At 48.6% G+C, this 26419-nt stretch overlaps 10 protein-coding genes across 10 annotated transcripts; 3 read left to right on the top strand and 7 right to left on the bottom strand.

Annotated features, from left to right (window-relative positions):
* Positions 1-558: 558 nt before the first annotated feature.
* On the top strand, positions 559-3343 carry BDV27DRAFT_162459 (uncharacterized protein; the record flags this gene model as incomplete). The annotated part of the gene is made up of 5 exons (XM_032073398.1): positions 559-1006; positions 1100-1633; positions 1690-1913; positions 1968-2576; positions 2627-3343. The coding sequence occupies 5 exons, from the start codon at positions 559-561 to the stop codon at positions 3341-3343; spliced, it is 2532 nt and encodes an 843-aa protein (XP_031922708.1).
* BDV27DRAFT_135815 (Tim17/Tim22/Tim23/Pmp24 family protein) lies at positions 3054-4963 on the bottom strand. The gene is made up of 6 exons (XM_032068629.1): positions 4731-4963; positions 4551-4666; positions 4451-4477; positions 4177-4390; positions 3896-4119; positions 3054-3838 (listed from the first exon to the last, which is right to left on the bottom strand). The coding sequence occupies exons 1-6, from the start codon at positions 4743-4745 to the stop codon at positions 3781-3783; spliced, it is 654 nt and encodes a 217-aa protein (XP_031922707.1). The 5' UTR covers positions 4746-4963; the 3' UTR covers positions 3054-3780.
* Positions 4964-5350: 387 nt separating this feature from the next.
* Positions 5351-7165, bottom strand: BDV27DRAFT_162457 (MFS transporter; the record flags this gene model as incomplete). Its single annotated transcript, XM_032073397.1, has 5 exons — positions 5351-5673; positions 5743-6354; positions 6409-6821; positions 6883-6944; positions 7010-7165. 5 exons carry the CDS (start codon positions 7163-7165, stop codon positions 5351-5353), a joined length of 1566 nt encoding a protein of 521 aa, XP_031922706.1.
* A 453-nt stretch (positions 7166-7618) lies between these two features.
* BDV27DRAFT_149417 (uncharacterized protein) lies at positions 7619-9421 on the top strand (the record flags this gene model as incomplete). The annotated part of the gene is made up of 8 exons (XM_032071043.1): positions 7619-7655; positions 7719-7919; positions 7987-8013; positions 8050-8327; positions 8403-8786; positions 8817-8891; positions 8929-9001; positions 9096-9421. 8 exons carry the CDS (start codon positions 7619-7621, stop codon positions 9419-9421), a joined length of 1401 nt encoding a protein of 466 aa, XP_031922705.1.
* A 759-nt stretch (positions 9422-10180) lies between these two features.
* On the bottom strand, positions 10181-15062 carry BDV27DRAFT_149415 (valine--tRNA ligase; the record flags this gene model as incomplete). Its single annotated transcript, XM_032071042.1, has 6 exons — positions 10181-11159; positions 11237-11306; positions 11709-12686; positions 12744-14753; positions 14838-14945; positions 15032-15062. The coding sequence occupies 6 exons, from the start codon at positions 15060-15062 to the stop codon at positions 10181-10183; spliced, it is 4176 nt and encodes a 1391-aa protein (XP_031922704.1).
* A 498-nt stretch (positions 15063-15560) lies between these two features.
* BDV27DRAFT_52244 (uncharacterized protein) lies at positions 15561-16169 on the bottom strand. The gene has a single exon (XM_032076844.1). It carries the CDS (start codon positions 15982-15984, stop codon positions 15634-15636), a length of 351 nt encoding a protein of 116 aa, XP_031922703.1. The 5' UTR covers positions 15985-16169; the 3' UTR covers positions 15561-15633.
* Positions 16170-17805, bottom strand: BDV27DRAFT_52243 (casein kinase II subunit alpha/alpha'). Its single transcript, XM_032076843.1, has 4 exons — positions 17464-17805; positions 16974-17347; positions 16501-16920; positions 16170-16445 (listed from the first exon to the last, which is right to left on the bottom strand). Exons 1-4 carry the CDS (start codon positions 17576-17578, stop codon positions 16356-16358), a joined length of 999 nt encoding a protein of 332 aa, XP_031922702.1. The 5' UTR covers positions 17579-17805; the 3' UTR covers positions 16170-16355.
* Position 17806: 1 nt separating this feature from the next.
* BDV27DRAFT_52247 (ribonuclease P subunit p30 family protein) lies at positions 17807-19284 on the top strand. Its single transcript, XM_032076845.1, has 2 exons — positions 17807-18132; positions 18207-19284. Exons 1-2 carry the CDS (start codon positions 18057-18059, stop codon positions 19064-19066), a joined length of 936 nt encoding a protein of 311 aa, XP_031922701.1. The 5' UTR covers positions 17807-18056; the 3' UTR covers positions 19067-19284.
* Positions 19285-19943: 659 nt separating this feature from the next.
* Positions 19944-22919, bottom strand: BDV27DRAFT_135807 (uncharacterized protein). The gene is made up of 2 exons (XM_032068628.1): positions 20931-22919; positions 19944-20866 (listed from the first exon to the last, which is right to left on the bottom strand). Exons 1-2 carry the CDS (start codon positions 22406-22408, stop codon positions 20368-20370), a joined length of 1977 nt encoding a protein of 658 aa, XP_031922700.1. The 5' UTR covers positions 22409-22919; the 3' UTR covers positions 19944-20367.
* A 216-nt stretch (positions 22920-23135) lies between these two features.
* Positions 23136-25237, bottom strand: BDV27DRAFT_135804 (DUF3431 domain-containing protein). The gene is made up of 2 exons (XM_032068627.1): positions 24975-25237; positions 23136-24811 (listed from the first exon to the last, which is right to left on the bottom strand). The coding sequence occupies exon 2, from the start codon at positions 24758-24760 to the stop codon at positions 23519-23521; it is 1242 nt and encodes a 413-aa protein (XP_031922699.1). The 5' UTR covers positions 24761-24811; positions 24975-25237; the 3' UTR covers positions 23136-23518.
* Between the last annotated feature and the right edge of the window lie 1182 nt (positions 25238-26419).

The raw sequence follows: 26419 nt of genomic DNA, 5'->3' as shown, positions 1-26419 counted from the left end.
GGTCTTAATGAGACCCGGAATATGCAATGAGATATGTCATTTTGAAGGCAAATAGACCTCAGTTGTGGAATAACTATGAGATATGCTTATGTTACAGCCTCGGTTATTTACCTCGGTCTCTAGCACTATAATGGGTTACTTTCCTACTATCATTTGATGGAGTTGTTAAGCACGCCGCACCTTGAGCTATCCGGTTCTAGGGCCCGCGAGGATGTCTCGCGGGTAATGATGATCTTTTATAACAGCCAACCACTTGATAGGTGTTAGATTTTGAATGGTTTGAAATTATAATCGCAGTGGAACATCATTCACCAATCAGATTGCACCGACATGACAAGGCTATGTATGGGGTTTCCCCGAGGCTGGGGCTGAATTGCGCGGGGCCCTGAATTGCTGGGCGGCTATGTTAAGACTCATTATTCCCGCCAGCCAAAACTCCTATTTTAGTGGTGCCTATCTCGTGTTCCTTAATGAACACAGAGATATCAATTCCATTGAAGTTTAAGGAAACCTGGTACCCGAGCCTCCGTCTTGGTCGCTCTGTCAAACCTTTGCACGATGCCGAAGAGAGGGTTGGACACTGAGCAATACCCAAAACATGATCTCAACACAGCGAAAAGAACAAAGATCAATCTCGACGACAACAGTCCTAGGCCCCGACGGAGTCAATCTAGCTACACGGTCGGTTGGATTTGCGCTGTGGTCCCCGAACACGTCGCCGCCACAGTCTTTCTCGACGAAGAGCACGAACGACTAGAGAATCTGTCTAGCAACGATAACAACACCTACAAATTTGGGAAGATTGGAGAGCATAATGTGGTTATTGGCGTCATGCCTAATGCATCTGGCACAACATCTGCAGCATTAGTTGCAAGGGATATGCTACGCAGCTTTCCAAACATTCGAACGTGTCTCATGGTTGGAATTGGCAGCGGGGTTCCAAGTTCCAAGCATGATATCCGGTTGGGGGACGTTGTTGTCAGTAGTGCTCAGAATGGCAAGGGTGGTGTGTGGCAGTATGACTTTGGCAAGACAATCCAAGATCAAAGCTTTCAATGAACAGGATTCTTGAATCAGCCACCATTGTTTTGACAGACAGCGGTGAAAGCATTGAGAACCGAATATGCAATTCGCGGTCACTGTCTTCAGGAAGCAATCAGCGATGTCTTGGAGAAGAATAGTCGAATAGCGAAAGACTATCAGCTGCCGAACCCGAACACTGATAGGCTTTACAAAGCTCATGTTATCCATCCAAGTGGAGAGAAAGGCTGTGCTGCAGTTTGTGGTGATGATCCGTCTGATCTCATCGAGCGGCCGGAACGCGAGGAGAATTTAGAAATTCACTATGGCCTCGTTGCTTCGGCAAATCAGGTTATGAAGGATGCTACCTTTCGAGACATATTGGCAGAAGAGAAAAACGTTCTGTGTTTTGAAATGGAAGCAGCAGGACTAATAAATCATTTCCCATGCTTGGTCATTCGGGGTATATATAACTATGCAGATACGCATGACAATAAGGAATGGCGAGGGTACGCAGCGATGACAGCTGCTGCATACGCCAAAGATCTTCTATACCAAATTCCTGTGAACCAAGTCAATGCCAAGAAAAGAACAGCCGAATATATTTCGGGTGGTTGGTTCTGACTGACTTCTGTCCACATGCGAATAGGCTTCTGATTATTAGCGCAGTCCTTCATAGCGACAATGGAGAAAATAGTGAAATCAGCGTGAGTCCGGATAGAAGAGAAGCAGAGAAACTTTCACTCAACGAGCGACAAAAACGTGCGTTACTTGACTCATTACATTTTGACCAAATCGGTGCCCGCTACCTTGATATCAAGAAGGCTCATGTGAAGACCTGCAAATGGTTGCTAAGACAGGGTGAATATCTTGATTGGCTTGACCCCAGAAAGGTCATCGAACATAACGGCTTCTTATGGATCAAGGGGAAACCTTGAGCCGGGAAGTCGACCTTGATGAAGTTCGCTTTGGATAATGCACGAAGTGCACTCGAGGGGAAGAGCAATATCATTATTGCCTTCTTCCTCAACGCACGTGGTGGAATTTTGGAAAAGTCTACACTTGGGATGTATCGATCACTGTTATTGCAACTTCTCCAGGGACTTCCAGAACTTCAAGATGTTGTTGAGTCTCTCGACTTGACCATGTCAACACGGAATGGGGTACCTCACAGATGGGTTATTGAGTTGCTCAAAGAACTCTTTGAACAAGCTGTGCAGCGTCTGGGACAACGTCGTTTGATCTGTTTTATCGACGCTGTGGATGAATGCGCCGAGTATGAGATTCGAGACATGGTCAGCTTCTTCCAAATCATAGGTGAAGACACAACCTCGGCTGGTGTTCAATTCCATGTCTGCCTTTCAAGCCGGCACTATCCTCATATCACCATTCGAAAAGGCATCACCCTAGTTCTTGAAGAACAAGAAGGACACCGCCAAGATATCGCCAACTACTTGGATACTGAGTTGAATATCGGAGACACTGATCTTGCCAAGCAGATTTCCACTGATATTCAGAACAAGGCACTTGGGGTCTTTATGTGGGTGGTATTGGTGGTAGGAATTTTGAACAAGGAGATGATAGTGGAAATGTTGATGAGCTTAAGGAACGGCTTCGAGCTATCCCTGGGGACTTACACCAGCTATTCCGGGATATCTTAACTCGTGACCGCCGCGAAAACAAACGGTTACTGTTATGCATTCAGTGGGTCCTTTTTGCGAAGGAGCCATTGAGGCGAGAACAACTCTACTTTGCTATTCGTTCTGGTATCAAACCTCTATCAGCATGGGATCCTGATATCATAACACCATCTGTTATGGATAGATATATTCTTGATTGCTCTAAAGGACTTGTTGAAGTTACCAAGGGCAAAACACAAACAGTCCAATTCATCCACGAGTCTTTCAATGACTTTCTCTTGCGAGAGAATGGATTAAGGGAAATCTGTTCAGACCTTGAAACGAATTTTCAAGAGCAGAACCATGAGCGATTAAAACAATGTTGCCTCACGCAAATGACTATTGCCGCCAGGTCAAATCTTGAGCATACTTTCCTAAATAGAGCATTCCCGTTCTTGGAATACGCTATCCAAAACGTTTTGTACCATGGAGACGCGGCTGAAGGAGGTGTCAATCAGCTAAATTTCATCCAGACCCTTCAGCTTGGCAGATCACACGCTGCTGGAAATGGGCATGAAGCTGTTTCTAAGCTCCTTCTTGAGAAGGGTGCTGATCTCAATGCACAAGACCACTATGGCCGGATCCCTGACTGTGGTGATAAATACGTCGGCAAACTCCTGGAATCTGCGGGCGCCATACAGTAAACCGGGATTCATTTTAGAATTCCATATTTTTATCGTTAGTATGCAGATTGCCAAAACTCTACACGGCTGGCTGGATACCCTCACTTGCTGCCGATTCCTGCGGAAGACCGCTATTCTTTCGATTCATCCGGGTCTCAGAATTCGGTATGGCTTTAATTGCTGTAGCCTATCTACAATCATCGAGCCCATACGCCCTAGCAGCATCAACTCCCCCATCCGCCTGCGGGAGGGCTTTCATCACTCAGCAGCTTACTCTGGCTGCGCACGGTGGGCAGCACCACCGTTCAAATAGGATATCTTAGTCCGGCCCATCCAAACATCAAGATAATACAGAGGAAAAAATCGACAAGAAGTGAAAACACAAGCGCCATCTATACGCCGAAGTAAAAGTGCTGACCCAGCCGCTCAAGATAAATCGCACACTGATGTAAGGTCGTCTATTTGTTGTGGATCAAGAGATTGCGGAATGAATCCCAGTGATCGCAGTCGGAATAGCTATAAAATGTCAGTAAGGAACCATCTGGATGAATTAAAAAGGATAAAGAAACATACATGTAAACCATGCTACTCTTCAAGCTCGACATGAGGGAGTCCGGGTGCCAGCGGAAGAGGTACATAACCATAGCCCAGCTCACACTGGCAAAGACTGGCCATGCGTGTTTCTCTATGTCGGCTCGAGTACCGGGGGTTATGAGGGAGGAGAGGGGGTGCATGTTCGGTTGCACGGACAGCTTGGCAAGAGCCAACAGCACCCGGGCAAAAATGTAAATGACGATCTACCATAGTCTACGTTAGCCCAGGTTCGTCCATGCTAGGGTGTTTATAGTCCGTACCTGCTGGGTAATACTCGTCTTGTTCCGGCCGAACACGGCATACCCTCCCAGCAGACCAGCAAAGAAGCTGTCAAATCGTCCCTCCTTTCCGACTCCAGAGGGGTTCACGTTTCGCAGCACAATCATGGAGCTCTTGTATATGAAAGCGAAGGTCGCGAGGTTCCGGGCATGCTGGCGTGTGGCTTTCAGGACAAGCTTTGCTTTTTCTCGGAAGCTATCGAGTATATCAGCACACTATCTAATATAGCTACCATGCCCGGAAGGGATTCCTTACGTTCCAGAGCGAAAGAGGAAGATCATTCTATAAGGAAATACATCAAAATATCAGCTATGGTTCACAGTGAAGTCGAATCTTCTTGCGGTCGTGGACATACACCAAAGCATGTGGAAACCGCACTTTTGCGCCATATACTGCGCCATTACGGACAGTCTTAACTAGCGCGAGGAGAGGTGCAAGGTCGGGGTTGGTGACAAGAGCATCTAAACGGGACTACACAGCGATTAGAAAGATATGAGCGGCGACTGGAGGGTAGTGAGGTAACATCGCATCCTACCAAGAGGGCATCCATAGTGACTCGTCGGGGACCTCGGCAGGCCGATCGGATGAGCAGCGCAGGTCGATATGGGGAGGACAGGTTCACCGACGGAGATCACCCAATGTGTTTCAAATCATGGGGAGGTCATAAGATGGGGAAGGGAAGTATTCTCTTGGAGAGCAAAATAAATATAGTAATTGAGAAGCCAGGACCACAGGCAGGTGGGGAGCAGCGGCAATTAAGGACATCTTCTGCATCCGCGCAAGTGCAAAAGATCCCTCGGCATGTGAGTCTCGCGCCGAATCTCCCCAAAAACGTCACTGGTCACGTGGCGGTCGGCTGACCACGGCCGGTCCTCAGGCAGTCAGGCAGACATACATATAGACGTGCAATACTATCCGTATTCTGCCATAGTATCCTGGAGATAAAGCGTAATGAATTAACTGTGCCGCAGACAGCTGAAGCTGCACTGAGCGTACGATTACAAGGATTTTCGCTCCAACCTACACTTGTTTGGTAGTGTGAAAGCGCCTCCAAATAAAGGTGGACGGCCGCAAAGTATCGCTCTAAACAACGACTGATGTGCATCATAAATCCCAGAAGATCAATTTAACCTATCAAAATGAATACCAATCAATCTACGAGGCACGCTTCCCACATGGCTCAAATGGGAGCAAACCCGCACATAGAGCCAAACCACCATACAGCGCCGCACAAATAAAGACCGGTGCTGAAGTATCAGTATTTGCCGTGGTCGCAATAACCGCCGACATAACACCCATGAAACGGTGGAGAGCCACCGAGATCCCATTTCCGGTGGCTCTGTGGGCCGACGGTAGGACCTCGACCGTATATCCGTACAGACAAGCGGCGTAGATCTGCAAGGTGAAAGAAATGACACACGTATAAGCAACATTCTGCTGCTGGGATGTGACCTGAGAATATGCAAACAAAAATGCCACTGGAAAGGAGTAGTAGTTAGCCAGGGGCAAAATAAAAAGAAAATGACATTAGTCAAAAAGGGACGTACTGGTAAGAAGACCACCAATGACCATGGTATATCGTCGTCCTAAGAAGCGTCGGTTCGCCAAATATGCACTGACAATAGGCCCGAAAATGCTACACACTTGAGCAAGAGCGTAATTTCTCCACGTTTCGTAAGTACTCGTCACACCGAACTTGACTCCCCGGCTGGCCAGGTACGTCGGCAGGAATACGTTGAACAATGGATATGCGAGACCAAGCATTAACCAGGACAGCCAGAGGAGGAACATCAGGAGGACGAGTTTCCGCGTTGAGAACAGACTGCGCAAATGGATTGAGAATTCGCTAACGGAAAACTGCGACGACCGAGAGTGTGCAGTTGTAATGGTCCCGCAGTCCTCAAGCTGCTGGAGAGTGATCGGATAGGGTCGATGGTATTTTTCCGCCAGTTGATTGAAATGCTCGACCACCTCTGCGTCTTTCCCCTGTCCTAGCCGGAACTTGGGAGTCTCCTTAAAGTGGACCACTGCCACTCGAGCAATGCTCATCACAAAGATCATGGCTCCCATTGTATACATAAGGTATCGCCAGCCGCTGTTGTTCGCTTTGGTGCAAGGCATGAATGGGGCTTTGCTGGGATTGGAGCAACTATAATTTGCTAATCATAACCACGGTGAGAGACAGTCCCACTCTAGCTATTGAATGAACTCACGCATAAACCCCCATGCTACCAATCCGGCAATCGTACATCCAACCCCCCACCAAGCCGCAAGCCCCGTTACTAGCCACTGCTTGTTGGACGGCAAGTACTCGAGGAGAACGGTGGTGTCAAGGATCAGATTTCCCCCAGCGCCGAACGCAGAGAAAGCGATGAAGAACCCCAGCGATGCCCAGTTAGGAGACGCACCGGCGACAATGGTGAAGGCAGAGCAAATAAACAACGATATATTGAATGCGAGTCTCCGACCAACGATGTCGGCACTCAGGCCCCAGAACAATGCCCCTACTAGCATGCCTACGTACAGCGCTATTGTGAGACCCTTCGGGTAAGAGGGCTGAAATTCATACGCTGCTTGGGTAGCGATGATACCCTGGAGAGACACCTGGAGGGCGTCCACGCCGTATCTGTTGAACATCATGAGCTGGGTTCGTTAGAGACACAGTGATTGCAAACGAGCGTACATACCCCATGCCGCAAAGGAAGAAGAGCCTCCAGTGATATGGCGTCCACCCGATCTTGTCCAGAGCCTGTAATTTGCTCTCGTTAATCTTAATATTCGAAGACAGGGTACGTATAGGTCGAAAGAATTTACATTGTTCACCAGATGCATCTTCCTATTCAAAGCCGGATCCAAGTCCAATGCCTCAAGAATATCGTGTGCAGTGGACCCGTTACTCAAAGGGAGATTGTTTGATTCCAGAGCTGGTCTCTCTTCATCATAGTGTGCGTGTTTGCTTGAGGCGTCCATCTTGAGTTAAGCAGTATGATAGGACCACCGTCTTGGATGATAAGAATGCATCCAAAGTCTCAGGAGGGTTGACTGTGCAAAAGCCCTTCATCTGCAGCAGAAGAACCCCGCAGTGGTGGAAGTATAAATTCATGTCACAGACCCACAAGCAGGGCTATCATTTCTCTATCCGAGTTTCTATAGAAATGCTTTTTCTTTTCTGTTCCGTTCCTAAACCTTAACGTCATTTATATACTATCTTAATGCGATAACTATCTTTTTCATTATCATAAAAAGATAATCAAAACACTTCGTTACAAGATCCAGGAATTACCAGTTGAAAAAGTATCAAGATTCACCCACATTGCCCAACAATTCACTCCCTCAGCTACTCGAGTCGCTCTCTGGTTATCAACAATCTATGGAATGATTCGTTTGCTATGTCTTATTCTTTCAGTCTACACCACATCCCTCATGTGGTGCTTTTTCTTAGTTGAGTGCGCATTTATGTGTATGTTATCCATCACAGTATTAATGACTCCACGTACAACTGCTGCTGCTGACATTTGTCCAGATGAATGTTGTGGAGAACAATTATTCACACTTTCCAGTGCTAAAGGAGAACTTGACCCCCCTCTTCCACGGCTCCGCTTGATAGGACAGAATGACCTGCCGCTGGTGGAAGTTTTCGTACCATGTTGTGGGGAGACATTAGACATCATCTTAGACACCGTGCGTGCTGCCTGCGCGAGTGATTACCCAACTGCAAGATTCCGTGTGACTGTGCTTGACGACGGGAACTCAGCTGTCCTTCCATGAGGCAGTTGCTGACCTATGCAAAGTCAGGCCCAATCTGTCCTATCACAGCCGTGGAGTGTAACCAAATGCGAGGGTCTTTGCCAAAGCTGGTAATCTCAACTACGGGTTGTTTGAAATCAAGAGACCCTTCCCCCCGGAGTTTATTGCTATCATGGATGCAGACTGCATGCCGACACCAGACTTCCTGAGGGCAACTCTCCCGCATATGCTAACGCAACCCAAACTGGCGATTGTTGGGTCAGCACAGTACTATTATAACCTCCCTGATGGGGATCCTCTTAACCAGGCATTGGACTACTACTCAGCAATTAAGATCCTCCAGTTAAACAGGTTAGGCAAAAGCTTCGCTTCTGGGTCAGGGTGTGTCATTCGTTACAGTACACTTCTGAAGACCGGTGGCTTTCCCACATTCGGATCAGTAGAGGACGTCACATTATAGTCCATTCTCACCCAGTCGGGAGATCAGATCCTCGTCCTCACAGAAATGGTCCAGTTAGGCTTAATCCCAGCGTCATTCGAAGGACATGTATTCCAGACTAGTCGTCACAAAGTTGAAGTATCGGAGCTGATGCTATCTTGGAGTCCATCTACAAGCAACGCGATACCACGACGATATCGACCGGCTCTCGCATGGATCGGGTTCGGCCTTACCTGGAAGATTGTGGCCAGATATATGATGAATATCTTTATTCCGCTTGCATTAGCTTCAGGACAGCAGCTTGTTCCAACCACCTTGCTGAGGCTGCAGATGGGCCTTGCGGTTTCATATATCTCAGCTTTCTGGCTGTATGAGTGGCTTAGACCTGCTCACACAGGATTTCGTGTATCAACTTTTCATCACTTGAGAGAATAGTTTCTTGCAACCCGTGAGTGTAGGACTAACTCCAGCTTTCAATTTCCTATTCTAACACTATCTCTAAGGACACATGTTTGCCCTATTACATTTTTACCTTTTCACTTCCCAGTCTTCCGGTAATCAGCCTGCCAGGTCTGGGGTCACAGGGAGCACTCAGAATCCATGGAATCTGCCGACTGCCCGTCAATCACAAGTGAAGTGGTTCTGCCAAGGTTTTTTGACTCCCACAGTCCTGATAAATGTGATATATCTTTTTGGGAACATCCGTCACGATAGCGTACTCAATCTGGTCTTGCTATAGCAAAAATCATGAATCCGATCAACTTTTTACCAGAGTAGCCTGGCCACCAATGTTACTCCTCTGCTATCTTACTCTAACCTCCAGCTTCACTCCCCTCAGGTGCAGCATTTGGCCATTACGATATCCGAACCGTGGATTGGCCCTAGGGCCTCATCCGAATCATCCTCAAGCCGTGTTCCCAAGGGAGGAAGTTCGGCTTGCGGTGATGAATCGGCAACGACCACCGCTAGGACAGTTTTACCATCTTGTACTCGTTCCGGTTGTACTGGCGGCGCTGGTGTCCTTCGCATTGGTTATCTGATGATTGGGGTGAATCCTGGTGGTCTTCTGGCTGGGTTTCTCGGTGGATTGCAGCTGCTAGGTGAAAACAAGATACGACGAGCATGGGATTAATCCAGTGTCCCAAGTCACCGGATCCACTTGGTCAAAGAACCCTTGCCCTTGAGCATGCTTCTCTTGGACACATGACTACAAACTATAGACCAGTATCCCCAGCCATCCAAGTAAGAGAAACATGGGGGTCTTTGATGGTCACACTAGGAAATACTGGTTCAGTAACCCAGCTTTCAATATGTTCTGCCGAAGTCGACTTAAGAAAAATTGAATAGGTTATAATGCTATTTGTAAAATACTTTACTAGTGCTTTTATCTATATATCAAGTATACTGATCTCTATACTAAGCTAATGGGACCTGAAAATAAATCTGATATACTTAAATTAATATCTTAAGACAGTGATATATACGTGCAAAAAGGGTATACTTTTATTTTTAAAACTAAAGACTACTTATAACTATAGCCTTTCTACTGTTACCCACAATTGCTCTGTAGTACTAGTAGTAGATATTAGGGCTATAAATACAGCCGGTATATATACTCGAAAATTTTTTTTTTTTTCGTTGTAGAGAGCAGTAGCGCATCTATACACATGAACAACATCAAACGGGGTTTATAGAGAAGCAGCTATATTGCTTGGCATAGTCAACAGAGAAACCAATCCGCCGGTAACGCCTCGTGCGTGATAGAAAAAAGAGGGAACTTTCATCAAATGAATACATTTTTAAGCCGTCTTAGTCCTCTTCCGTCCCTCATCCTCGGAAATGTCATCCACATCCATCATATCGGCATCCTCCTCATCCGATTCCATGCCGGCACGCCGCTTCAAACCCTTCATCTTTCTCGTCTGTAATCCGCCCAGATCTTGCTTGGTCAAGTGCACGCGACCGATCTTATCACCAATAGAATCCATGCCAATGTTCTTCTTCATCTTAATCTCCTCGTTAGGCCGCTTGCCTTGCTTCATGGCCTCCTTCATGACATCCCGAGGAGCCTCCTGGATACGTCCGACCTTGAAGTCAAACTTGGGACCAATCTCCTCCAACTCCACCCGTGGGAGCTTGTGTCCACTGCGCTTCGTCTTGATCTTGTACCACCGCAGGTGAATAACAGGCGACAAACCCTCGGTGGGTTCCTCGGCCGCAACCATGAGCGCATATTGCAAGCCCTCCACATCAATCTTATCCGTGGTTTCGCCCTTGAACATATCCATGAACATGCTCTTCAGCATGACATGCGCCGACGACGTAGGATCATCCCAGGGGGTTCCGGAGAAAAGCAGCAGCGGCCGTAAACCCATTCCAACGTTCATGGTGAGGTTGTTCATCGAGGGAATCTGGTCTCCATCCGGGCTGGGAAGCAACAACAATTCACACATATCGAGCAGCTTGGCATTGAAAACCCGAGCCATAGTCACGCAGTTCGGCCTCTTCTTATTGCTGCTGCCGAACACCACCATACCGCAGTCGTTCTTATCGGCCAAGAACTCGAGGCTCTCGGCACTTTCGAACGGGTGAATATTCTCATTCTTCTTGTGGAACAGGAGCGAGTTGGGCCGGGTCAGGGAGTGCAACGTCTTCAGAACCGTGTGGAGCGGTGTCGGGCATTTCGAGCCGTGCAGTAACAATGTGCGCTTGGCTCCTTCAATGAGCTGGGGTTCTTTGGCTTTGAGAATTCGCGCCGTGCGCGGATTCTTGGGTTTTCTGTCGCAGAGATTTTCACCGGTTAGTATTCCGACGTCATACGCATCCTATGACAGGGGATGTATGGTAGAACTTACACTTCTCTGAGCATCATCTTGAAATATGGCTTCGCGGTGGAAAAACTTCCAGATGGTGCCTGCTCAGCGGCTGATCTCTAGTGAAGATCAAAAATTAGAAAAAGGCGGAACGAAAAGTTTTGGCGGAAAGGTCTTGGCGTTTCTTATCGATAAGCTTATTACCACCCAGCCCTCTGTCTGTTATACATACGGAGTACATCCATCTCCACTATGCGATCAGCCTCCCAAAGGATCCTGCTTGAATAATATTTTGCTTTCGATATCCTACAAGAAGGTTGACAAGGGCCAGGGCAGTATGTCAACTATCCAAGAGCCGTCACCCAGGAAACAATGTATACCGCGTGTACTAGGAAGGACAAGAAAAATAAAGGTAAAAAATAATTATTTGAACAATCTTAAATTCACCTTTTATAGGGTAACTATATGCAGAGCTCATCTACTCTTTACTCTAACCGCAGCTTCTCGAATTCACGAATCTGTTCTTCCAAACGAGCAGTCTCGCTCTCGGCATCCTTGAGCTTCTTCTCTTCCATCTCGCGCACCTCAGGCTTGGCCTTCTCCTTCCATGCAGCACTGCCCATGAGGTTAGTCTGACGAGTCACGACAGCACGGGCCTTCTCAAGGCTGGCCTTGGCCTTCTCCTCCTGTTCAAGAGCGACCTCCTTGGACACGCGGAGGAAGACAGCTGCCTCAGAGCCAACAGCAGACACCACGCAACCCGATGGCCGAGTAGTAGCCTCTGGACCCTGGATGCTGAGATCGCCCAGGAACTTACCACCCAGAGACTTGACGCTGGTCAGTTCGTCCGAGAGGGTCTTGTGGCTGGTGGCATCGTAGGTCTGGATGATGATGTCTCCCTTGGTCTTGACCTCATACTGGGAAAGAATCGAACGGATGGCACCAGAGGTCTTCAAGATAAGTTCGTAGGCAGCTTCAGCCTCGGGGTCGTTGAACTCAGCCTTGTATTCTGGGTACCGGGCCTTCATGATAGAAATAGTGTTGTCGTTGGGGCGGCGAGGCAGACGCTGCCAGAGCTCTTCGGTGACGAAGGGCATGATAGGGTGGATCAAGGTCAAAGCACCCTCAAGAGCAGTGTAGAGAGTCTGCTTAGCCGACTCCTGCACCTCAGCTGGCACTTCAGGAGCAAGGAGGAACTTCGAGTTCTCAATGAAGACATCACAGAGCTGGGCGTACCAGTACTGGTACACAGTAGTAGCAACAACGTTGAACTCACGCTGCTCCAGAGCCTCATTGATCTCCTTGGCAGCAGAGTTGAACTTGTGCAAGATCCAGCGCTCGGAAAGGGACTCGCGGCCAGTCTTCGAAACGGTAGGTTGAGGCTTGAAGTCGTCACCCAGCTTGCCGAGGACGTATTTGGTGGCCTGGTAAATCTTGTTACAGAAGCGACGGTATCCGTGGATAACCTGAATGTCAAATGCAATATCACCACCTAGGAAATAGTTAGACATTATGCTTCGAAGTTAGGGAAGACTTGAAAATCACATACCACCGGTAGTGTAAGACACAAGGGCAAAACGCAAAGCATCAGCACCACACTCAGGGATACCCTTGGGGAAAGCCTTCTTCTGATACTTGGTAGCAGTAGCCACCTCCTTCTCGGCAAGGTTACCAAGAAGAAGCTTATCATGGAGGGTCTGAAGTTGGATACCCTCCATAACATCAATGGGATCAATGACGTTACCCAAAGACTTGGACATCTTACGGCCTTCCGAGTCTCGGATCAGAGAGTGGCAGTACACCTCCCTGAAGGGAACCTGGCCGGTCAACTTGATACCCAGCATAATCATTCTGGCGACCCAGAAGAAAAGAATATCCCAACCAGTCTCCAGAACGGAGGTAGGATACAAGTTCTCAAAGTCATGGGTCTTGTTGGGCCAGCCCAGGGTGGAGAAGGGCCACAATCCAGAGGAGAACCAGGTGTCGAGCACATCAGGATCCCTCACCAAATCGAATTTCTTGCCAGGGAACTTGGCCTCGGCCTTCTTCCGAGCCTCCTCTTCAGTACGGCCAGTGACCCAGAGGTTGCCATCACTGTCGTCGTTTTCCTCACCCTCGATCTTAACAAAATAAGCAGGAGCCTGGTGACCCCACCACAACTGTCTGGAAAGACACCAGTCGTTAATGTTCCTCATCCAGCGGAAGTAGTTCTTTTCGGCAGACTCTGGCTTGATGACAATGTCACCCTTTTCGACAGCCTCGATGGCAGGCTTGGCAAGACTTTCCATCTTCATCCACCACTGGGGCTTGAGGATGGGCTCAATAACATCGTTGGACTTGGCACAGCGAGGGATCTTCATAGGGTTGTGCTCCCACTTGACGTAGAGTCCCTTCTCCTTCAGAAGTTCGATGACCTTGTAACGAGCATCGAAACGCTTCATACCGGCAAAGATACCACCGTTCTTGTTGAAGGTACCATCGTCGTTCATCACGGAGATGAACTCGAGGTTATGGGCCTTTCCACGGTTAAAGTCATTGAAATCGTGAGCCGGGGTGATCTTCACAGCACCAGTACCGAACTCAGGATCGACATCGGTGTCTGCAACGATCGGAAGCAAGCGGTCCACGAAGGGGTGCTTGGCAAACTTGCCGATCAGGTGTTGGTAGCGCTTATCCTCAGGGTGAACGGCGATACCAGTATCACCAATCATGGTCTCGGGACGAGTAGTGGCAATCTCAATCCTTTCCTTAGTGCCATCAATCTCGTAGCAGAAGTGAGTCAAAACACCGAACTCAACCTTCTTTTCGTAGCCGGGCACATCCAGCAGGGTACGTCCTTCAACCTCTTTGTTCTCGACCTCCAGGTTGGAGAGGGAGGTGTTCAGAGCCACACACCAGTTAACCAGGCGGTTGGCACGGTAGATGATGCCCTCTTCGTGCAGGCGAACGAAAGTCTCGGTGACGGCAGCGGACAGGTTAGGGTCCATAGTGAAGGCCTCGCGAGACCAATCAAAGGAACCACCAACTCTGCGCAAGGCGTTCTTGATGTTGGCGTGGTATTCGTGCTTCCATTCCCACACGCGGTCTGTAAAAACCTCGCGACCCAAATCGTGGCGGGTCTTCTTCTCCTTCTTCCAAAGCATCTTCTCCACGACGCTCTGGGTGGAGATACCGGCGTGGTCCATACCAGGCAACCACAGGGTAGTCTTGCCCTTCATACGCTGCCAACGAATCATGGTATCTTGGAGGGCATTGGTGAGGGCGTGACCCATGTGAAGAGATCCGGTAACATTAGGAGGAGGAATAGGAATGACGAAGTAGCCCTCAGGCTTGACCTTGTTGTCAGAACCGAATTCGGGCTTGAAAAGACCACGCTCCTCCCACCATTCATAACGGCCAGTTTCGATAACCTTGGGATCGTACGCATCGGTAGTTTTCTCCTTCTCGACCTTCTTCTCTTTCTTCTCGGCCTTGGGGGCAGGGGCAGGCTTAGCTGCTGCCTTGGCCTTTTTCTCAGCGAACTTCTTCGCCTTCTCGGCCTTGCGTCGCTCACGCTCCACTATACATTCAGAGCTGGTGTCAGACGTTGCGATAGCCAGTCGACGCACTTATGCGCCAGGTTCGTGGACGACAAGGAACATACATTCTTTCTCGGTCTTCACCTTAGGAGCAGCCGCGTCGGCATTTTGGTTTCTCGTCTGGTCATCGGCTTGGGGGGGAGTATCAACCACGGGAGCCGTGGGCTCACCAGCTGTCATGACACACGATTCCGTTAGCTTCTGATCTATAGCTCGCAGATGGGCCGGTAATGAGTCATGGCGAACCAAGAGCACTTACTGGGATTTTGGGGGGCAGAAGGCTGGGCCATCCTGGAAAATGATCGATAGAGAGGAGGAGGAAATCTCCAAGGCGCCGATCGCGCCACGAATCGTCGGATAAGTATCTTGACCACCGGTGACTCCAACGGCGATAGAGAACAAGGAGGGGGAGGGGTCGCTCGTTGTGCGAATGCGGGCAATTAAATTTCCTGGCGCGCAGAGCAAAGAACGGAACGAATCAGAGGTTGGAAGATGAGTGCGGGGCCCAGAAAAAAACACCACCGGTGGAGAACGATTGGTTCCAGTGGAGGTTATAGTAGTATTTAAGCCTGAGGCATGGGTCGGGCAGTTCAAAGTCCCAAAGAATCCTCGGATTGACCACTTTTTTTACTTCTTTCGCTCTTCTTTCGGTCTTGTCAACTTCTCACTGGACTTTTTATGCGATCGCCCATGAGTCATGTCACGTGATTATATCGTCCAGTTGATGGAGTGAGAGCAGCACTCTGTAGAGGGATCTGATACGGCAGGAATGCTGCTGCTATCAAAAATACGATCGAGACGAGGATTGTTTATTGTTCTCCGGAGACCAATCTCCTGGATTCTTTTCAGGCCCGGCGCCATCTATATAACCTCTGCACTCAAGATATCAAGTGGGATGGAACTATTCCACAATGCATTCGATAGTCTCCTGAAAGGAAAAGAAAGCCCAGATTCATAAAGCACCAAACTATGTAGACCCTCACGCCTTTCAATGGCGCAGTATGTAAGGAGTTGCAGACAGGAAATGTGATCAAAGGGTGGAAGTGACAATGTTCGAAATGCAAAAATGATAGCGAAGAAGAAAATTCCATTGACAACAGTCCAACAGTTACGAGGAAAGGGGGGAGGGTAGAAACTGCACAAGACTGAAATCACCGTGCTTGCGCAGAAGACACAAGCAGCAAAGTCCGTTAATCTCACTCTAAACACCATCGAATAAATCCCCTCACTTGGTGCGCCAAGAGTAATGAGCTGAGATGGGCTCGGGGGCCCATCGTATTAAGGGTATGTCATCTGTTCATCATCGTCGTCTCCGTCCATATGGCATAACTCATCACATCCATGGCGCTTTCAGTGTTTCTTGTCCAGAGCGACGCAACAATCATTTGCTACGTCGCCGTTTGTAGCTCTTTCTTGTAATAAAACCATCTCCTTGTCTCAACCCGAGGCACTCAAAATGTAAACTAAATCGATGTTTATCAGCAGCAGCAGATTGTCAATAATCGCGGAGGGCGCTAAACAGTAAACCCGAGGTTTCGGTGTATAATAGCTGTAAGGCTCTGGTGCGCGCTTGCGGTTTATGTTTACAATCCCCTATTGTTCTGAGCTTGCACTTCTGGCCGGACAGGATCAAAGTAAGGGTGAGCCATGGCTTCCTGTGCGGTAAGACGTTCCTAGACGACAGTCAGTTACATGTTACGGAATTGAGAGAGCTTTCATGAGCCATACCGCATGATCGTATCTGAGAAGTTTGTCTAGGAAATCGATTGCCTCATCAGAGACGAAGCGCTGATTCTCGGCATTGACAAAGGAATGCCAGGCCTTGCGGGGGAAACGGGAAAGGATTTCATCATATTGAGGGTCCAGCTCAATTTCATATTTATCCAGGTACTCAAAGAGTTCCTCCGTACCGAGGACCTTGGCGATCTTCACCAGTTGGTCCGAGTTGCTGTTTCCATGGAAGAAAGGCTCCTTGCGGAAGATCATAGATGCGAACATGGCACCAAGTGACCACATGTCCAGAGAATAGTCGTATTCCTGGAAATCAACGAGCAGCTCAGGGCCCTTAAAGTATCTAGAAGCGACACGGACGTTATACTCAGTGCCCTTATGGTAGAATTCGGCAAGACCCCAATCGATAAGACGCAACTGGAGATGGGTCAGTATATGTATTTACATCAATCCAGCCATGAAAAACTCACCTTGCGCTTCTCATGGTCGATCATGACATTGTGAGGCTTCACATCACGATGCATGATACCCTTGCTATGGCAGAAGTCCAACGCCTTGAGGAGCTCATAGACATAGTAGCGGACATCGTAGTCGGAGAATCGCGGATAGAGTGTGCGAAAGTCGGTATTGTTCACATACTCGAAAACCAGACTCGGGGTCTTGCTCTGACTGTCGCGGACCACATCCAACAAAGCTACCACGTTGGGACCACCTGCCAAATTCTGAAGAATCTTGATTTCACGCTTAATCTTCTTCTTCTTGACTGGTTTAAGGACCTTGATGACACACTTCTGGTAGTTGACAACATTGATACCTTCAAAGACTTCCGAGTACTTTCCACGGCCTATAATAGCGATTGTTAGCATGAATCATCATCCTCACGCACTGACCGCCTGACCCCACGACGACCATATCGAGGTAGTTAGGTGACGGCGGAGAGATCCCGTTGTTGCGCCTTACCGATCTTGCGGACCACTTCATAGTTCTCTAGAACACCCCAAGAGATGTTGACACTGTCATAATCCCAGTAGGACCGAGGCATATGCTCGTTAACATCGGCATAAACGCGCGCCATGGTGATGGCGGCTGACAAGCAGATTTCGAGTCCGCCCACAATCGGATGTCGAATATAAAATGCGGCGGGGTAGAGGGGTGGAGTGATGAGGGAATAGTCGCGACCAAATATCCGAATTGAAGGACAGACAACACCAGCTGCAAGACTAGGAGCTAAGGGACCCGTCCAAACAGTGCAGCCGTGCTATCGCCCCGAGCAACGATGAACCAGAGGGAGTCTATATATTAGAGGTTAGATGATCAGAATGGCTAAGAGCGTTTCGCTCCGCCTTCACGGGTCACGTGGCAGTGCTATCGATCAGGCTAGACCGGAGTTCGGAGAAGGTATTGACGCGGGGTGATTTTCTGATTTCCTTTCTCGGACAGTTCCCAAGATATACTTCTCATGCACTAGAAGAGGAGGAACCCAAAAACACCGTTTGGACGACGATTTCCAGACCACCCGGCTTGGCTCGAGCTTTTAAAGCTAAACAGACACCATGTTCTACGATCTGAACGTGCCGTGCGGCCCAGACGATCCCGAGATCTCTCCAACTTTAAGCTTTCTTGCAGAACGTATGTCATTTTTCCCGGCCACACGACCAACATTGGAGATGATCACTTTGGAAGAAAGCTGACCAGACTCCCAGTCGGCTACACAACTATCGCCCTCTCGCAAACCCTCAACGGAAAGCTTCCTCCAAATCCTACTCCCCCACCTGTTCCCACCAATGTTCCCAAGGGCCTGACGATACTCACCCGCGTGAACTTACCACTCTCCGACCCCACGCAGAATCAGCGACTTACCACCCTCACCCAAGCGTATGATCTAGTAGCAATCCGCCCAGCCAATGAAAAGGCCCTCTTGAATGCGTGCACCAATCTGGAATGCGACGTGATTTCCTTAGATCTCTCCGTGCGGCAGCCATACCACTTCAAGTTTAAAATGCTCTCCGCCGCTATCGCACGAGGAATTCGCTTTGAAATATGCTACGGGCCGGGAGTCACGGGGAGCGGCGCCGACGCCCGGCGCAACCTCATCGGTAATGCTATGTCACTGATCCGCGCAACACGCGGAAGAGGAATCATTATCTCAAGTGAGGCCAGGAAGGCTCTGGGTGTTCGGGCGCCGTGGGATGTGATCAATCTGGCATGCGTCTGGGGTCTGTCACAAGAGCGCGGCAAGGAGGCTGTTTGCGAGGAGGCGAGAAAAACGGTTGCGTTGGCGAAGTTGAAGCGCACGAGCTGGCGTGGGATTATTGATGTCATTGACGGTGGAGAAAAGCCGAAACCGAAGACCGACAAGCCTGCGTCTAAACAAAAAGGCGCCGCATCCAAGCAAAAGGACGCTCCTCAATCCGAGAGCAACAGTGACACTCTCAAGAGAAAAGCGTCTGTAGAGGAGACTGAAAAGCCGTTGTCGAAACGGGAGATGAAGCGCAGAGCTAAGAAAGCTCGGCTGGGGCTGGTCGATGGTGAAGACAGTGCGACAACGCCAGCCAATAGCTAAAGCAAGCACTCATCGATATTCACAAGGCTTGTATTCACGCAGTGGATCGGCGGGGCTCCCAGTGCCACTACCCATCATTCAGCTCGCTCAGGAGCCCATGAGCTGAAAATGATTTTTTAGGCGATGGCCCTAAGCTTTTTCTCACATGTGCCATGTGCTCCTGAGGTGATTTTTATTGCCATGGCCACAAGGCTACGGAGTAACGTAAACTGCATTCTAGGTTGAGAACAGCTTATCGAATGTATCACGCACAGCACGGAAAGAACCGGTAAACGGTCTGCGTTGGGAACTGTTTCTTATACAGTGACCACTCCACTGATATTCTATATCCGTCGGACCCGTTATCCGGGTCAGCTAGCAACTAGCAACCGCCAGTCATGAGCGGAGCTAGTATCACATCTCACGACATGTCCATCTATATCTTATAACATATAGCTAGTCAGCAGATATTGATGTGATGAAACCTTCCAAATATGAACGGCATGGTTTTCTTGTACAAAGTTTTCCTATTATCCAAGTATTAAGTAAATAAAGGCTTTCCCAGTTACAGTTAGGGCAACAGCTCGGAAGTGGGTTACCATCCTCCATAACATTTGAAGTAGTAATCAAGATGTTTAAGTAACGGAAAGGAGAAGAAAAACAACAATTAAAATGGAAACTGTTATACAATAACTAACACCTGCGCTGTGTTGAGCGAAGATTTATGGAAATTGATGGGGTAACGTTTGGGGTGAGCGAAATATATACTTTTACATGGATAGCGGATACAAACCACCCTGCAGTCTTGCTACATAGTAGTTGCTCTTATAGATTCGTCTATTACTCTTGAAAACCAGGTATTGAGTTACATTAGAAGTCATATTACCTTCAAACTATATTTCAGACCACGCTAAACACAAAAGCCCGCTTAAAGTCGTATTAAAAAGCACTATTCTACCTCCGAAATGCAACTAATGCCAGCGTCACTTACATCATGTCTCATCCTGATAAGTCAGGTCCGTAATGGGCATCAAAAGGGTATGAACCGAAAGAAGTCAACGTTCACCGAAAATGAGGAGCAAGGTTAGGTATAAAGATATATATGCAAAGCGGAGAGAGGAGGAAAAGGTGGAGAGAAGATAAAAGGAGGTAGATGGAGAAGAAGGCCCAGAACAAAGATGGAAGAAGCTTATTAATGCTCGTATCCTCCAGGGAAGACAGGCCACGGTATGTGAGAAGGCAAATCTGTTGTTGACCCTAAATAGGAAGGGAAAAAGAGAAGAGTAGGGTGCATTGGCTACCCAGAAAATGGGAGATAACTACTAAGAGGTGCTCTCCAGCTCTACAAGAACTCGTAGATCACCGTCCATCCAGTCTACGTTCCCGGCAGAGAGGAGTGAGATCGTCCACTCGCCGTCATTCTGGACAGGAGTCAGGCCCTCGGGCAACCAGACTTTGAATCTCCAGCCCAACGAGGACATCCAGGCTGCAGGGTCCAGCGAAGGGTCAGAGGGTAGACCTGGCAACTGGCCCGCGAATCGACGACACAGTATCTGTTTCAAAGCCTCAAGATCGGGACAGTGCCCTGCAGGAAGGTCTACCCGGGGAAGGACACGTTTCCCGTTCTGCATGATATTGATTCGCAAAGATATTGGCGCTTGAGAGGTTGTTGGGGGGTTTGGCATAGTTAGACCCGTTGGGAGGGGCGGGAAATTTGATGGATGCATGGACGCGTGGTCGTCGGTAGACGTTTGAACGCCATGCTTCGTGGCGATATTATCACGGATAATGCGAGAAAGGTCGCGGGTGATACTGCTTGCACTGTAAGGGAGTTAGTTTCATGTTACATACCGAGGAAAGTGGTCATGGGAGTGTGGCAACATACAACTCATTCCTGGCAACTTGATTGCGATCTCCACCAAGCCTCCACCGTAAACCCGACACAGAGTTTGCATGTAAAATATGGTTGATATTCTCATCCTCACATGGTGTGGGGCAGTCAAAACTACCGTTGTGAAAGACTTGATAATGGCTGTCAACAGCAGCTACTAACCCACGCCAATCTGGCTGTTGTAGGCCCGAGATATACCATAGGTTGTCGAGCTCGTAGTTTTGATTGTAGGCTTCGTATGTTTTAGAGATGGCATCCCAGTCAGCTGGATAGCCATCAGGGAGCAGATCTGTCAGGCCCAACTCCATGTCTTGGGAAGTCGGCCCCAACTCGGGGTGTGTTGGCGCATACCCTTCGGGAGGATGATGTTGTGCGTGCATCTGGAGTTGTTCCTCAACGGGAAACTTGGGGGGACTGGCACTATTCATATTCTGGAGACTATCTTCTGTTTTCCTTCGTCGTCGCTCCTCTGATCCACCTCCCTTCCTCGTCTCAACTGCATATTGCCTCTGTCGTTCATTGGTGACCATACGCCGTAGCAGTGGAATGACCAGCGCAATGATTTTTTGCTGGTCCCGGGGCCAAACATAGGTCCTGGGACCCATGCCCTCGTTGACTACATTTTCACCGAAAAAACGTTCACCATGGCCCTCAATTTCGAGAAAGTGGCGCACACAATTCCAAAGCCTCAATTTAACCATTTCCGTGTCTCCTTTGCCACGTTGACCGACACACTCACGTCGTTCTGGATGCTTGTCATCGAGCATATATGCCTTAGCAGCGGCTTGTAAATGTAGGAAGTTTTCTGGTGATAGTTCTAGTGAAGCAAAAAGCTTCGACATAGGTGGTCGGGTATACTTCTTGTTGCTCGAGGGCTGACGGAACAGAGCAGCTGCGGAATGTAAACCAACAGCACGCGCTTCCGATAAGGACTGAGGAGGTGCAGACCGGATATCGAGGCTTTCACCACCATAATGATGCGAACTGTGATGGTGGGGCTGCTGCTGGTGACCACCAGGTCCAGACGCTGTTAAGGCTGGGTCGAGAGGGCCATCTCTCTTTCTCTTCTTTGACACCGTTCTTGACAGTCCCGAAGGCTGACTATGTTCGTTGGGGGATGGCCCTGGTGCTCGTAACTGTCTTCCAGCGCCCAGCCCTGTCCCAAAACCTGCATCTGCAAAGCTATCATCTTCGATATGAATATCCGGAGGGTAGCCGTCTAGATGATGCTGATGCCCGGCGGCACCTGCAGCGGCAGCGACTGCAGCGGCGGCGGCCCATTCCGATACGTCTTGGCCAGCCGCTGCCGTAGCAGCTTCTACCAGCCCAGCAAGTTGACTTTCATTTGGCGCATAGCCACTCGTGGCGATGTTACCGTTCGGGTCGATGTTAGAGGAAGGAGCGGTTTGATGAGCAGAAAACTCAGCGGCTGAAGTCGAAGGATGTTGGTGATGGGAGGCAGAAGACGTCATGACAGCAACTTTGGCGTAGAAAGCCACAATGAGTAGCGTCTCGCGTACGTATTAGGGAAAAAAAAGATTGAGGAAACGAGAATCAAGTCCGGGGACCGTGAGAACTGGTATCAATTTAGTTCACTATAACCACGCGACGCGCAAATGATGGTGGCGGGCTGTTGCGGAGGATTTTATTTTTGGCACACAAATGGGACCGCAGGAGAACTAAAGGCTTGTCGTTTGTACTGTTCAACCGTCCTTGTCAATTCCTAAGGCAATAGCTACCTAGAAGTAAGTAGCATAGACCGATTGAAATGAATACGCTCAGCGAAGAACTGCGCGCAGTCCCCTTGCGGGTTCGCAAGAAAAACAGGACTCGCCAATGAGCCCGGAGCTTCCGTGAAGCGGGCGCAAGGCCAGATCTCGTCGTCCAAGAAGACTGACGAAGATACGGAAGCAGAACGCTCCAGTACGTCTATCCGAATGAGCTCGCGCGATTCGCGATAAGTTAATCAATCAGATCGCTTGGTTCGGCCTAGATGACGTTGTTTGCGCGGTTTGAAGGATGGGCAGACAATGCAAACTCTGTAAAGTCGTCGACTGCCGGAAGGATCACATGACTATAAACGACGGGTTACTCCGGTTACTCGCTACGTCATGATGGAATGTGTCAATTTACTCCCTTGAAAATGGACATAAAAGATTTAAAAATAGAAAAGAATGAAATGGATGCTTCTCGGCTCATATCAATAACCATTTGGAACCAGCCAAACTGCAATTGGAGTAGGTATCAACACATTTTTTGGAACATATGGCAACGAATATGAAACAATCCAACGTTCAATCCCAAATATTTCGAAAGAAGGGTAGAAGTAAACAGCATGGAGAGTCACGCAAAAAGCACGGCCTCCGAGATCACAATGCAAAGGCGGAACTATAAACAAGAAGGTAACTCTATGGCTGCGGGCGTGAGCGTGAGCGTATATCATGCATGGCGAAATGAAAGACTTGAAAAGAGCACTGGGACCGAGGGACAGTAATGTCGAAAGTGCGCATAATCTTGTGTAAGACCATTGACCGGCAAGTGAGGACGAGAGTTGTGAAGTATTTGGTGCAGTCGTGAGGCAATTAGAACCCATCACCTTCCTTCCATAGTCTGCCCGCCTCTAACGCTCTCGCTTTTGGGTCCTCTCCGCGCTTTGTGGCGTTGCGTAGTATCTCCTCGATTGTTCGTTCCTTTTCGAAAATTAGCTGCTCCAGCTCAGTATCTCTACCCGGGTCGGGCACTGAGATGTGGCTTTGTTCGCCTAGGGTTCCTACGATTCGCTCGATTTCGATGGCCTCTGCTTCTCCGCGCCAAAACTTGAGGTCCTCCTCCAACTCTCCCTTCTCCGAGTGTAATCTTCGAAATTCATCATATTTCTCTTCGCCTCCAAAACAAATTCCGTAGCCGTCGCAATAACAGACGTGCTCCTTGGGACAGACGACATTTTCACCCGTAAACACGACATGCCACAGATATTCCCAGATTCGGCCAGAGATGTAGTCGCTCAATTCCGTTCGAAGGATCCAGTCACGATAGTAAACGAAGCGTGCTTTCGGGATGGAGAGAATGCGCTCGCGCGAAACGACAAATTGGGCACAGCATGGCTGTGCGAGGACATCGGGGATTGGGTCACCCGGGAAGATTTCGCCCCACGACCTGGCCAGCATGGTTTCTTCTTGCTTATGTTCATCCTCCTCCAATGTGCCTGGATGTAGCCAATCAGGACAACCAGGCGCCCATGTACAACGCAAGTTCATGAACCCTTCTCGGACCACCCGCGCGGGGTTTAAACGTTGCAGCATCTCGGCAGCATTCCCGTTGAATATCTCGTCATTATGCCAAGCGAATTGGTGTGAGTGCATGAAGGCAATAATGTCTGGTAGCTTGTCGTAGTGATCAATAATATAGCTCAGATAGACTATGACCTCATGGCCCTTGTTCTTGGGAGGATGTAAAGGCGCCGAGAGATCGTCAACCACGTAAACAGCAGGCTGCCACTCCGGAATTTCCAATTTAATCCATTCTGTGTCTTCCTCGCCAGCTTGAGGCACCACTAAGGTCCTCGTATATGTTGACCCGGGGGGTTTAGGAATACCAGGCGCATAATGCGGTCGAGGCGCGTAAGGCTCTCTCGAAGGCTTATCAACTGTCCCAGAAATGTTCGCATAGCCAGACGCCGTTGGATACGGGGTCGCAACCAGATCGCCCAGGCCCACAACTTGTGGCATATTCCGCCATTGCCGGGAAAGACTGCTGACCGTGTATAGGAAGACGATGAAGAAGGCGAGGCCGAGGAGGGGAATCGCGCGCCGTGAGAAAATCATGAGATGCGGTTGTGAACAGTCACACAAGCAGGAGTATTAAATAATAATTTGCTACAGCAATCCATGTAAAAAGCAGTTAGAATGAGGGCTAAATAGAACATGGTGTCTTGCAAAAATGAACCGACCACTTCATCCGCGAAGCCTCCCGCGCGAGAAAGGCCAGGGAAAGCGATTTGCAGGCGCCTTTGAGAAAACCCAGGCTGAGGGAACTCACAAACAACTAAGGAAGTGAAACTTCATGGAACGGCCAATTGATCGGTCAACGAGAGTAATTTTCTTATTTGTACATATGTTTTCGCGGCGTCAGGGGCCAAAAGGAAAAGAAGCCAAGCCACAGCCACGCAGTAAGAGGGTCCTAAAGTGAAACAAAGGAAAGGAGCTCCGCTCCGATAAAGATAATCATCCGACTGAGGACATTAGCAGTGGACTGTTCAACTCGTATTAAAAAGTAAGTACGTAGCGGACCGGGGAGGGAAGGACTGGGGGACGGGAGGCGGAGATGCTGTCGTCAGCAATGATGAAGCCGATCCGCGACTGTGGTTACAGTGCAGGATTCAATCATGAAATCATGACCAATGACCACGTTTTCCCCCTTTGGAAAACAAGCACGTAACACTTAACCTTAATCCTGTCGAACCGTAACGGTTCATTTTTTTACTATTTTATTTTTATTTCTTCATCTTTTCTGGGAGCCCCACCGTGAATTGTACTACAAAGAGAGTTGGCAGATAAGATAGGAAAGTCTCTGCAGAATGTAGGAATTGTATGAGGATTGTTTTCTAACTATCCTTAAACTTTAATCAATTTTAATACTACTTACTACTTATGGACGGTTCTTGTGTCGAAACTTAGGGTTCAAGTTGGTTCAACATGCATCATGGATGCTACTTTCCCTTTCCCGAATAAGGCTAGCTCAGGGCCGCTTTTTGCTCAGTGAGTGATTTGATCCCAGAGCGTGGGGGGAAGGCGGAAAGTACGTGTGCTGAGCAGTACCGACCTTGTCTCAGTCGAGGTCATATACACAATAATCTCTTTTAGTACAGATCTAGCCAAGGATATATTCAAGCAGTTTCCCCTCCCCTTTTTTCAAAATAATATGGTGAGTATCACAGACATCAGTCCAAAGGGTCTTCGTCCACATCCGGCTATAATACATATCTCAGGCCCAATATTGAAGCTTCTGCTGTGAATGCAGTCTAAGATGCGGGTTCTCAAGGGCAGAAGGGAGCAAGAAGCCATAGACAGCATCAACCTGCAGGTACAAGGACGGAGATTATGAAAGTGTAATATCTTACATTGTAAGTCATTACTTGCTTCTGCTCAGCCATTTTTTCAATGGCCAGATGGGGTAGTATATTCAACCCAATAGAGCAACGCGGAATGATCGTAATCATATACGATAGATCTTATCAGACACGAGGATGTCTTGAAAATATTTTCACATCACGGGAGTAAAGCCTAACAAGGGAAAATTACACACAAGCAACTGGCCGCGATTTTCCATTCCTCGAACATCATATGACCTCCAACGGCCCAATCCGAGCAAGTATAAGTAGGCATGGCTTTGATTATTGTCACTTGACAGCCGTCTCACACCTCTGTTTGATTGAATATGTAGTGTAGATAATAGTATTCCTATATGTATGCCTCCACATACTT

The sequence above is a fragment of the Aspergillus caelatus genome (assembly GCF_009193585.1).
Source record: "Aspergillus caelatus strain CBS 763.97 unplaced genomic scaffold BDV27scaffold_253, whole genome shotgun sequence".
NCBI lineage: Eukaryota > Fungi > Ascomycota > Eurotiomycetes > Eurotiales > Aspergillaceae > Aspergillus > Aspergillus caelatus.
The sequence above is the reverse complement of the archived record's forward strand: the minus strand, read 5'-3'. Positions and strand labels throughout refer to the sequence as shown.